The following is a 12761-nucleotide window of genomic DNA, read 5'->3' as shown; positions in this document are numbered from 1 at the left end:
CTTTCCAAAACAGCTGACTACTGGAGCTTCAATGAGGAAAATGTCATATCTTGACTGTAACAAATGCTGAAATGTGTCTTAATGGAAATGAGTATTGTTACTCTTCATTTACAAACCAGAGCATCAAACTTGTCTTCCATAAAACAAAATTGATGACTATTCTGTGATAGACCTGAATGCTAGTTAAGAAGAAGTATTAATCCTTCTAAAAATTTCTGTCTGTGAAGCAGAAGTGCTGGGATAGATTTTCAGCAACTGCAGATGGATGCAAGTCAAGTTATTTTAGTGGTTCTGAGTAGCTTTACACCAGCAGAGGTGTGGGCAAGCCAGTGTCTTTAACAACTTCATTTCTTTGGTGCTCTTGGAGCTACCAGGACTGTTTGAAGGAATGTCTAGTGCCCACAATACCTATGAAGTCCATTGCATGCTCTGGTCCTATTTTGCCATTCATTTTTGACACTAATTTGTGTTTGCAGGTGTGAAAGCTGTGGTGCTGTCTTCCACTCTGAGTGCAAAGTGAAGGCTGTACCATGCCCCAGGTGTGTGCGTAAAGAATTGCAGAAGAAGCAGAAATCCTTCTGGAGGCAACTGAATATGGATGAAAACTTCGAAGAGTCTTGCAACATGTTTGAGTTGTCATATCAGAACACATGAGTTCCTTAAGGCAGTGGGCCTTGAGAGAATCCCTTTCCCAGCTGCCAGCTCAAGCAATTTCTCAGCTTAGCCAGGAGGAAATCTTTTTTGCAAAATAATGTCTGACCTTCTTCATCTGTGAATAGCAGCTGCCAAAGTGGCCATAAAGCCCTGTTGGCTTTGAAATACGAATGGCTAAAATGCATTTTGCATTTTGTCCTGCTGCTAGCTCTTGTATAGAATGTGGTTTACTTGAAATACTTTAGGTCTAGCTAATTAAGCACCCAGCTTTTTCTTTTCCACCTCTGGAGAAGACTTTTCCTCAAGGCAGAAAATATTTGCTGCCATGACCACATTATTTTGTATGTTGTTGTTTAGAATTGATGAATCATCTACTTATTTATTTGTATTATTTATTTATTACTAGCTTTGGCAGAGGTTCTGGTGAGGTGTTTCACAGAACCCAATAAGGCAGGAATTATTTTAAACCCATCTGCTCCTGATGTGGTTCCATTTTCTCATGTTTCCAGAGAGCTATTTTTAAAGGATCAGTGCATTTACATGTCAGTCCTCCCTGAGGAAAGAAAAGTATCTCCCGTCAAACCTTATTCAGGGTGCTTGCAAACTTAAGATGCCGAATAATTCCTTCAGCTGTGTTTATATGTTTATAACCACCCCAGTGACCTATTCCCCATGCAGATAAGCAGGGGACTTGCTACTGTTTTTGTTCAGACTGGATATGTCAGTCAAGCTCTGTCACTCAAGTCCATTGAGTTTTGCACTGGTTATTCTTGACCTGTGTGAGGCTATGTCCTCGTCTCCAATACCATGATGTTGGTTCTGACCTCTGGCTAGTCTCACATTTTAAGACATTTTAAGTGTCAACATTGGTTTTGTTTTTATTTTCTGAAGTTTAAGTATTTATCTAACCTGAACCTGATGGGCTGATAGTCAGGAAAGTGGTCTGGCCCATGTTAGTTAGACAATTCACCAAAAAACAAAACACTAGTTTGCTCTGTTCTGCTGTGTCCTGCATTCTCTGCAAGCTCTAAGGGATTTTATAATTCTGTAGTGACTTCTGTGGTGGAGAGTGAAGTTCCTCGAGGTGAAGCTCCACATACCTGGAACACAGGGAGGTATTAAACATGGTGAAATACATATATTGTGAAAGGGGACTACGTGATGAATTTAACTGGGGACGTGTGTCATCACTGGCAGTATGTTTAATCCATTGCAGCTTTACCTCCAGTGAGCACACAGAGATCCTCCTCCCTTCAGTCCACATTCTTAACTGTTTCTCTGGACCCTGCAGGAATGTGTATGTTAGATACATAAGAAAGCATTCACATATATGTACAGTCACATGCATGTGTTTTTTTCCTCTCACATAAGTTTGTGAAAATGCAGAATACTGATCTTTGCTTCCCAAATAGTATGCAGCCTATTGTATTCAAAGCAGAAAACAGTTTTGATCATCTTGCTAATTGCTGAAGTATTTTAAATAAAAGAACAGGGTACACGCTTACATTAAAAGGTAGAATGCTACAACAAATTGCCTTGTACTAAAGTGTAAGTAGTTACCCTTTCCGGTCTCCAGTCCAAAAAAAGTAGCTGGATCTGAGCTTTCTCAAATTTGACTGCGACTAATATATATATATATATATATAAAAGCATGTTTTTATCTGTATATGTTAGACAACCAGTGCCTTTTCCAGAAGTCCTTCTCACAGTGGGATTCTTTAGATGGAAGTCAGGGTTTTTCCATGTTCTTGACAAAGCGTTGTAAGGATTCCCATATTTAATAAAGCTGGTGAATCATATACCTTTGTCACTAAAATTAATACTTCCCCTACAGGGATGTCTCTGTCTCAGCTCACTGTTCCTCATGTGAAATTAGTTGCTTTCAACTATCATACGTAAAGATATAATGTTCCTTGCAAGTCCATTCCCACGTGAAGAATTCTCTGCATGTTCACAAATGCAAAGGCTGGGGAAGTATTGTGGGATTAGTCATGCAAACAGGAACTGCAGTGGTACTAGCTGAATAAACAGAACGCTCCCATGTTTTTCAGCATGTGTCACTATGACTAGCCCTGTGGTGAAGTCAGTAGCACTCAAACTGTCAGAATCTGGCAGGTACTATTTTGAATTAGCTCTAGATGTGATGGTGGGTCATTAAAGGCACAAAGGTGGTGTTTTTCATATCATCATTGCTCTGGTGTTTAGGATACTTAATAGGACTAGTTCACATCAGGCTCAGTTCAGAGAAGGCTACTTGTATGAACTCTCACAAACCCTATGGAATCAAGGTTCAGACATTCCAAACTCTTGGTTACTTTGACACATACCTCCAGTACCAGTTGTTTGGGAGATAAGATACTCTAGTTGAATTCTGGGATAACAGCATAGACAGCATTGGAGTTCATACAGGAATTACAAGACAGTTTATTTTGCCATCAGATATGTACAGAAAAAAAAAAAAGAGCATGATGTCAACAAAACCTCTGGAATTAATCATGGGTCTGGAACCACAGGCATTGCTAATGACAAAGGGCAAAAGCACCTTGTTAACAATATGCTGGCAGGGCCCAAAGTTTTATGTAAAGGAATACTGTACAAAATAAATCAGATCAATTTCTTTAAAATCAAATGCTGTTGTAAGCAAGCCAGTTGCTAAAATGGATATATATACATTTCTACCTTGGGAAAGTAATAACAGCTTCTTGTGGTAGCTATAGGAGCAGACTGTAATGTGGAAGATGCTTTCCTCTCAGGGATACCTGGCTCCTGTGCAAAAAAGTTATTCCATATGAACATGTATGATAAGGTTTTCGGTCACTGCCTTTCATAAACATAATGAAAGGCCTGAGCCTGCCCCCAGAAGGTGCTTATGCAGTTGGAACAAATCCTGTTTGTTTTTGAGGACTGGAAGGCAAAAGAATAAACTGAAACTACTGCTTCTGTTACTAACTTTCAGAAAACCCAACTCTGAAAGGACTCAGCCTGGGATTCTGTAGGTGGTTTGAGCTCAAGACAGCACTGTACCCTTGTGTCGTTGTCTCTGCTGTACTAACAGTGCTTTGTGCTGATCCCTCCTGCTCCTCTTTCTCCCATTCTGCAGCCCACATCCTGCATGTGGCATCAGCTGGAAAAGTACCTGGGGTCTTTCTAGATTGCACAGCTTTCTCCCCACACACACAGGTGAAATTATATATTTGTGCTTTTAGTCTTGTCCTACCCATGCATGAAATAAATTAGAACAATAGCATTTCATAGTGAATCAAGAATAAAATGTGCTGTTTGTCTCCTTCACAGAGAAGGTGCTTTCATAGCTGATGGTGGAGAAATTGATCTGTAGATCCAATTACTGCATTTGCATGTACAGAACATGTAATCAGTGTAGAAATAGGGTGTAGAAAATAGAAATAGTCCTGCAATGGACTATACCCTGACCCTCTACAACTCCTTAAAAATTTCCCATCTCATTTGATTCTCAGATGCAGAAGTCCTTATTCAAGTCTCTTTTCCTCTTTCCCCTTACCCTCCAGCTTTCCTTTAACAGGGAAGACCTACCTAGGAGATGCGAACTTCAGCTTTTTATGTATATATGTTATTAACCTAAAAAAAAGACAAATTTGGGTCTCTTATGTACAAGTCTTTCTAGTCTGTATTGAGGTGATGAAAAATGATGGCTTTGTGATGCCACACAATATCCTGGCTGGCACATAGCATTATGAGCTCATTGCTGGGATGGTAGGAATTGGCAGTTGTGAGGTCTTCCTAGCTAAGTGAGAAGATACTTTTTGGTAAGGAACTTGTATTTTTCACAATATTCTACAGGATCTGATGGCCCTGTTAGGAGTGAGTCATCAGGGGTACCTCTAGAGCTCCTGTTATGAAGACTTCTCTTAATATCAAGAAACTCTGTATTGTAATGTATTGATGATGTCCTGAAAGACTGAAAAAAAGAAAAGCAGAGGATGTCTGTTTACAATGTAATGGGGAAGCTGCTTGGTTCTATTTTGTTATTTCCCTATACCAACGGAAAGCACTGAGTTTCTTGGGCTTTCTAAGGTCATAGCCTGGACTGCAACTGACTGTTGATCTGTATGAGGGAAATGTAATCAAATAATCAGCATAATCCTCACTTTTTTTTCTGCTGCTCTGTCCCTGTCTTTGCTCACAGTGCCGAGCCTACAGCTTGACTTTGAACTTCATAGCTCATTGTATTGTGTTTGCACCAGTTGAGTCTGATCATTCTTTCCTTCATAATTTGCCTTCAAATTTTCCCTTTCTAGTAGGAGTGCCTTACAGTACTGTATATTAGTGTCTATCTTCCTGTTTTGGATTTCCTGATTGAATCTGCTCTTTAATTAATTTGCAAGCTTAAACAGAAACTGTCTTGTGGCTGCGCATGCTCTTTTGCTGGGGCAGCTGATTAAATCAGGTTTCTTTTATCTGCCCTCATGCAGTGAGCTCTACAGGCTGCATATACCAGCTCTGAAGACGCCAAGCTGCATGGAAACCCCTCACTTTCACTCAATTTGGTGCCTTAAATTTTCAAAAGTTAAGAATTTTGTCAGGAATGTGCTGCCAAGATGTGCATTTGGCATTGGAGCTCACAACCCTTGCTCGTGGCAGTTTTCATCTTGCTAGGAGTGCTGACCATAAAACTTGTTTACTATTTATGCTTTGAGAGGAAAATACGAGAAAAGAAGACATAGGGATGTCATTGGTTTTTGTTGCCTGTATTTTGGAGACTAGCTGGGCTTCTCCTCAGCCTTTGCTTATGTGAGACTTTCAGTAGCTATGCATGTACAGTAAAGGCAAGCACTGAGCATTAAAATGGGATCAGGTCACATGCAGTTTTGATCCTCCTAAACCCACTGGCACACCACATGGTGAGGGACTCTTGTACAGTTCTCCTTGCCCTCATGACACAGTGAGGCCCAGTGCTATGGGCATTTAAGGCATTTCCTGAAGCTTAATTTTAATGCAGCCTCTTTCCTTGAAGGCTAACCCAGTGACGGTTTGGCCAGCATTACCTCAGAGAGAGATTTAACCTGCTTAAATTTTAGCATTAGTTGCTGAAGTATGTGGCTAACCCTTCCAGCACATCTCAGCTCTGTGCACACGTCCATTCTGACTCGGATCTTTCAAGTCTGCATTTCACACCAGGAGCAGGAATCCTGTGTGACAGTGGCAGTGCTGTCACTCCCATTTTAGCAGTGCAGTGAGGAGACAGCCTGGATACTGATGTGCAAACTCCTTCTTTGGTCGGTAAACCTGGTATGCACACACTGGTTTGGGTCATATCTTAAAATACCAATTTCATCCAAGTTCCTTAGGGTGGCCATTAATCCAAATCACAAAGATGCCACTTGTGGGCAGCATGAGAGAAATCCAGGCCTGGAAAGCTATCAGCTGTCTAGGACCAAAGGCGTTATATGTGTGCACAAGTGTCAGTGGTTCATTTACTCATTGATTTGTGTCTAGTCCATGTGTTAAACTGATATAAATCCTTTAATACACAGTGTTGTTTTGATGGAAAAAGGATTTGTTTCAGTTTTGCTTATGCACTTGTCTACAAAGGTGATCTTGCTTTAACTGAAGTGAATGATTTTTAATGGCATTGATACCTGTGATATCAGGTTAGGTTATACCAGTCAGTTCTATACTTGAGCTAAGCAGAAGTAAGAATTAATGAGCAAAATGTGTGTTTGAAGGGTTTTAAGAAATAAAGGCAGCTTCCGAATCACATTTAGATCCCAGTTTGAGGCTGGGGGAAGCAGCAGAGTGCAGTGGCCGGTGCTGCCCCTGACAGCCTGGGCTTCCCTTCCCACTGGAGCACCAGCTTACCTTGCAGGGCTTTGAATGGATTTTAGCATCACTGGAAGTTCACCCTGAGTTTCTGGAAAACTGTTACATGTGTGCGCTACTCTATTAATTTACTGGCAACATCATTATTTGTGTTTCATTGTTCTTGTGTTTGTATTGGGTTGGGTTTTTTTACTTGCAACAAGGATTTTTTAAAATGATCTGCAACTACTAGGCAATAATTTATTATTGATGTGTAATAATGTTATAATTTAAATTCAGTGAGTTGAATTGCTTGTTGACACTTGAGCAGGGTCTATCTGGGTTCACTTATGACAGCATCAGAGCACCAGTCTCTCATGTATAAAGGCAACTCTCAATAAACAGTAAAAAAAGGTTCCTTGTTCTTTTTAATTTGCCTTCTGGTGGATACTGTACTTTGGGTAGGACAAGTTTTGAAACAGTGTGTTTCCTTAGAAATGCTCATCTGTGGTGAAAGTCTTCCAAATTAAGCAAATATGATATTTACTGTTCCTGGGTCTGAGCCAGGAGGTCTCTGGAAATACTGACAGGGACTTTGTGGGTTTGGATTCCCAGTTAAATCTCTTTAAGTCTTTAAGTGTTTTTTGAAAGCCACAAATGTCTGAATTTCTAATGGTGCTGACCCCCCAACAGCTCCCAGTGGGGCTTATTGGAAGCTGTTGTTGTTGGGTACTTCTGGATATGGAGTGCCTGGGAGGCATGAGGAGGCAGCTCCTACTGTGTGGCTGTCACATGGCATTCTGCCAGAGAGGTCCAGGCTTAGGGCCTTGAATCCTAAGTAAGGTAGGCATCTTCCAGCTAAACTGAAGAGCTGAGAGGGCAGGATTTTCCCCACATTGTAGGGGCTCTCTACCCGGCAGATGTAGGAACAGACATGCTTCCTGCTCTTCTGGGCTGCTGCTTCCAGTGCACCCACAGAGGAGCTTCCGCAGCTCCCTGGTGCTGTAGATTTGGTGTACTGAGCCATGGTGGAGCTCATGGGCCTAAACCTCCTGCCTGAGGGTCCCCAGAGTAATCCACATCTAGCCCCATGCTCTCATGGACTTCAAACACATCCCCTCCTTCCTGACCCTCCTCAGAAAGACCAGAAGTCCACCAGGAATGTCATTCCTCTCTCCTGCAAGAACCTTTTAACTTCATCCCTGTGATGAAGTTGGCTAAAAGCAGTGAGTTAATGTTTGACTGGGACCACACAAGCTGCCTGAGAAAACCATGTGCAAGACTTTCTCTTCCTCCTTATTTGCTTTACAAGGTGAGCAAATTTTGTTCCAACATCTCTTTCCCCTTTCAGTGCCATCTCTCCTCACTGTAACAAATGGTGGGAAAAAGCATCAACACAAGAGCAGAGACCATTGGGTGTAGATAGCCCTGGGAGGAGCACTTTGGTGGTTCTTCTGTCCTGGGACTGTATTTACACAGCTTCTTCTCTCCTCCTTGCCCCTTCCCAGCCTCTCAGTTGTGGTCTGCTACTGTGTATGAACTGCCACTGAAACGAGCTGCAGAAGGGCTTTACTCAGCTGTTACGGGCAGCTTGGGGCTGGAGTTTCAAGCAACGTTTCTTTTGCTTTCAGTCAGGAGCTAAAGTGTTGGGATTTTTCTCCCTGTTGTACAGTGTCATTACATGAAAGCTGTGCCTTCCAGTGAAGTGTAACTCTGTCAGTAAAAGCTGACAATGGCAACCCTGTTCTTAACTCCTGCGTGCACTTTCCCAAAAGTCATGCTTTTTGGGTTGTTCTGGTAACCATTTGTGTTAATTTATCAGCTAGCCATTATTGCAGACCACAGAAAATACCAGTCAGACTGTGAATTGCAGCATGCATCCCTCCCACAGGTCCCTTGGGAAACAGTGGCAAAGTGGCATTTATTTCTGATGCTGAGAGCAAGAGGGCCAGACTGGCAGCCAGAACCTTGTTCTCTTTGTGCTCGATAGTCCTCATGATGGTGGGACAAGTCAGTGTTTTGTAACCATGTAAGCTTATGTGTTTAGGAATATTAGATCATGGGCAAATCTTATAACCCCTTAGGTCCAACAGCCAGCCTTTTGGATTTTGTTCTTTCATGTTCTTGTGTGTTAAATGCCAGGAGAGTTGATCATCTCCTGTGGCCAAGTCCCATGAGTGATGTTACGGTTCTTATCACCAGTGTATGCCAAGCCAAGCTCCAGCTCTTCTCTTAAAGGTCAGAACAGTTCATTTTTTAAAAGTTGCCCTTCTAGCTCTTAGACCAAAAATAACAGTATTTGCTTTAATATGGGAAGTTGATTGGTTTTCTAAAAGGTGGCAGAACTGGCATGCAGTCTTTCTGGGAATAAGTGACAGTGTCCACAAGTTTGTCAGGTCCTGAGGACATTGTCTAAAGTGAATCAAATGGTACAAGCTCCTTGTCCAGAGCCATGCTCCAGACTGAAGGCAACTATGTTTTTTCTTACTACTTTTCCATAACTTTTCCATTGTATGATACAATCCTGATTACAGTACAGTAATAGATGAAAACAAATTGAGCTAGCTTCTTCCTTCTTTCCTTAGGGATGGAGAGGCACCTTCCAGATCTGAGACTTACTCCATGTTATCAGAGAATGGCACAGTGAAGGCAAAAAAGATAATCCAGGGATGTATGTGCATAGGTCTGGACTGTCTTTTTAAAATAGTTTTTAACTAAATACTCTCAGAAATAGTGGTCCCATCTAGAGGCTTGAGTATTACCAGTACGAGAAGGTGGTGAAAAGCATCTCAGATAATCAGGTGTTACAAGTAAAACCACATGAAATCTCCAAGGCAAGCAGGAGTATATTCCAACCATTTTAAGTGTAGACAAATACAAAACTTCATATTAAGGCAGTAAACATGCTAAAAAGTCAGTCTGCTGTTTACAGTAAGTGTGTTTTTTGTTTCTGTAACTGAGTTTGAGGTATTAGCCTCAGGTATTAAAATAAAGTTGTGAGGCTCATCTGGAAAGCAAGAGAACTCAGTAAGTTTGTGTTAAGGGCAGAACTTTCGTTGATTTGAACTTTCCCAGGTTTTTATCATGAAGGTACAATATGGTGTATTTACACGTGAATAACAAGGAATTTTTAGTAAAGAAGTGTTGTTTAAAAAGAAGAAAGAGCAGGCTACTGATTCTGTGTAAGAAAGTAATAGATATAATTAGTGTGCATGGAGGAGTTGAGTCCAAAATGCTTTCCTAGCATGCAAGATTATAAATTAATCTCATTTGTGACTGGCACTGCAGGCAGGTACCTGAAGTACAGCAACTATGTCATGACACATGATGAGTGTCTCTGCACTGAATTGTGCCTTTCCCTGCAAATAATCCCACTGATTTCTGAAAGCATGGGATACATACTCCTGCAGGAGCAACGTTAGGGTGGAAGAACTGAGACCCCAGCAGCATTCTGTTGCCAGACATAGGCACTAAATTTCTTGTGACACTGATGGATGTTGTTTGTTGTGTACATATTGTCCTGTTCGGGCTTGGACTCTGTCTGCACTTCTGAAGCACACTTGTCACTGATTGAACAGACAGCATGATCGATTCTTTAAGCAGATACAAGCTCTGCTGACTCCAATGAAAGCTGCAGTTTGTGAAGGAACCAGAGCTGGGCTCTTAGAGACATAAGCTGTAGCAGTGTATAAAATTGGCAGACTCCTTGTAAAATGCATGTGCATCTAGCAGAGTTAACCCTGAGTGATAGCAGGTAAAAGAGTGTGAAAATAAAATGTGTCTCTACTGTAGGTACTTACACAGTATCGACATTGTTAAGCTGTGCTTAGAGATTTATGTGAAGTGTTACTGCACTGTCATAAAACAATAAAGTGCTTCTGTGAATGGCTTAGGGCAAAGGAGAGGCAGAGAAGTCTCACTATATAAGGCCCTCCTCCAGCACCCGTGGTAATCCATGGGAATGTTTCCATAGCTGTCAGCAGGAGCTGTGTGGAGGCCTGCTAGGGGAGGGCAAGCAGAAGCAGCATGTTCACTATGTTTAGAGCAGGTAACTAGTGATTTTGTCTCAGGGAGGATATTGCCACAACCAAATTTTAGGAGTTGAAGAGTCCACCTTGACATTAGTGAAGAGAGATGAGATGCCCCTCCCTGGAGTAGGGATGTATCTGAACTGAATTTTCCTCTGGGGTTTCATGGAAATGTTGACAATGCCTCATAAAAGCTGAGAGATGACATTAAGAAAAATACTGTGCTCAGCGATTAAGTGAAAAGGGCAAGAGTCCGGTGTCCCAGGGTTTCTCGGGACATGGCATACTTTAAGGTCTACGCTGTTGCAGCTCTGCTTCTCACATTGGGCTCACAGTAGGCTTCCCCTAAACATTTTGGCTGCAGGATCAAACTTTGCAGCTGAGCTCAGTGTTTATATGTAGTGGACCAAACTGAAATGCCAGTCCCAATCAGTCAGAGCACCAGGGAGTTTAGATCTAGGCACAGTGCCTGCCTCTCCATGGATCTGTGGCTCCAGTTTGTCCTCCCTGCTCCTTGTCTCTGCTCTTCATGAGGTTATGGCAAGATTTCTTCTTCAAATCATGTCAATACATGGGATCTTTTAGTTTTGTTGAAGAAAAGTGTTGCTTTTCCCCCAGAGGTGGTTGCTATTTAGTTGTTCCCTGGTTAGATGCCGCTGCATGGGAAGGTGTTTCTTGCTCATCTCCAGATGCAGGAGGTAATTATTTTCCATCACTTCTCAGAAGTGTTCCCCACTACAGCAGTCCCACAGCTGTCCTATGACTTGTGGGAGAGTTATCTGTTTCCTGACCCTGCTCTGGACAATGCTTCTCAAAAATCTGCCAGCTTCAAAAAGAAGCATCTCTGTCAAGGGACATTTCAGAGCCCTTCATAAACCTGAGTGTTGCTGCCAGCCTGACTTGCCTTGCTTTCCCAGTCAGGAGCTAGAGTGCTCCACATCTGCTGGTCTTCACTGTTCTCTGAAGGAGCTGATATGGGCTGTTTGGAAAAAAGGTGTCGAGTGCTTCAGTGTCTGACCCCACATCTCTCAACTGTTGGAATTAATTTTGAGCCTAGGCAACTGGATGAGCCTTCCATACTTTTTGTCCCAGAAGCATTGCCCATGCTGTTTCCTGTCCCAGATTTTATCTTAAAAGCTAATGAGTAGAGCTGAAATCTGCCCCTGACTCATCACCTACATCAGCCTCCAAACTCCAGGGCTGACTTCACACTGGGCCAGCTCTCTGGAGTCCATAGGCTCACTCCAGCCAAATCTGTGTGAGACTGGGTAAGTTCCTCCTCTCTCTGAGTCCTGGAAGGTGTCAACAGTGGCAATAAACAGCCTCAGTCATATGGCACCTGGTAGGTCTTCCATCTCTCCAGTCCTCAGCTCAGTTAGTGCTGAAGATGTGGCCCAGATTTTTTCCCATACTCCCAACAGCATCACAGGCTCCTACACCACAGGACCACCACCTATTCCAGCAGAGCACTGTAGAACACTCTGTCCTTGCATCCCACTGTCTTTGTGCAAAAAAAAAAAAGGGGATTTTAAGTTCAGTTCAGTTAGAGGTGAACACTGTCTCTCACATGTGTACCCAGAGCAGAGTGCTGCAGCTCCAGCATCCCCTTGGCTTTGTGTGTGATCTGCTCCCATGAATATCTCAGTGGTGTCCTCATCACATGAGCTCTTCAGCCTCTGGGATGGTGAGACAGCCTGCGTGATTGAGATGACCCTTTTAGTTAGCACATTGCTTGCTATGCATGGCCAGAGGTTAAAATTATTCACTTTACTCTTCTCCATAGGAATTTGGGGGCATCTTGGAGCAAACTGCTTGGGACGGGCAGGGACGTGCATGCAGGAGCTGCGTGGAGCAGAGCATGTCTCTCGCCCCTTGCACTCCTTTTATTCTTTTTATTGACCTGCCTCGCTGATTGGAAAGGACCCATGTCCCCCCCCACGGTCCCCTCTTCCTCCCCAGCCGCACAATTGTCACCGCCAATTAGTGCATTGTTCAGGCACACAATGGCGCTGTGGCCACTGGAATGGGCCGCTTTTGTGCGTCTCCAGTCGGCCGTAGGGGCAGTCAAGATTCATTTAGGGCCTTAGACAACATAGACAGAAAATACTATCAGAAAAGCAAAAGGGGGAAAGAAAAAGGGGGAGAGAGAAAGAGGTAGTGAGAGGAGGGGGGGCGAAGTCTGCTATTCAGGGGTTAGCCCAGCAGCTTGAAAGGCCCAAGAAGCAGTGCCACATTGAAGACGCCCCTTGGAACACAGAAAGGAACCATGGCTTAATAGTAATTAGTGGGCAAACTGTAAAG

The 12761-nt window shown here is 42.8% G+C and overlaps 1 protein-coding gene across 1 annotated transcript in view; it reads left to right on the top strand.

Moving 5' to 3' along the window:
* PLEKHM3 (pleckstrin homology domain containing, family M, member 3) overlaps positions 1-654 on the top strand; it is a 71210-nt gene extending 70556 nt beyond the window's left edge. The window contains exon 7 of the mRNA XM_010007327.1: positions 477-654. Within this exon, the coding sequence (XP_010005629.1) occupies positions 477-654 (178 nt within the window). The remainder of the gene's footprint in view (positions 1-476) is intronic.
* Positions 655-12761: the final 12107 nt, after the last annotated feature.

Source organism: Chaetura pelagica, unplaced genomic scaffold (assembly GCF_000747805.2).
Source record: "Chaetura pelagica isolate M959 unplaced genomic scaffold, ChaPel_1.0 scaffold21, whole genome shotgun sequence".
NCBI classification, from domain to species: domain Eukaryota; kingdom Metazoa; phylum Chordata; class Aves; order Apodiformes; family Apodidae; genus Chaetura; species Chaetura pelagica.
The sequence above is the reverse complement of the archived record's forward strand: the minus strand, read 5'-3'. Positions and strand labels throughout refer to the sequence as shown.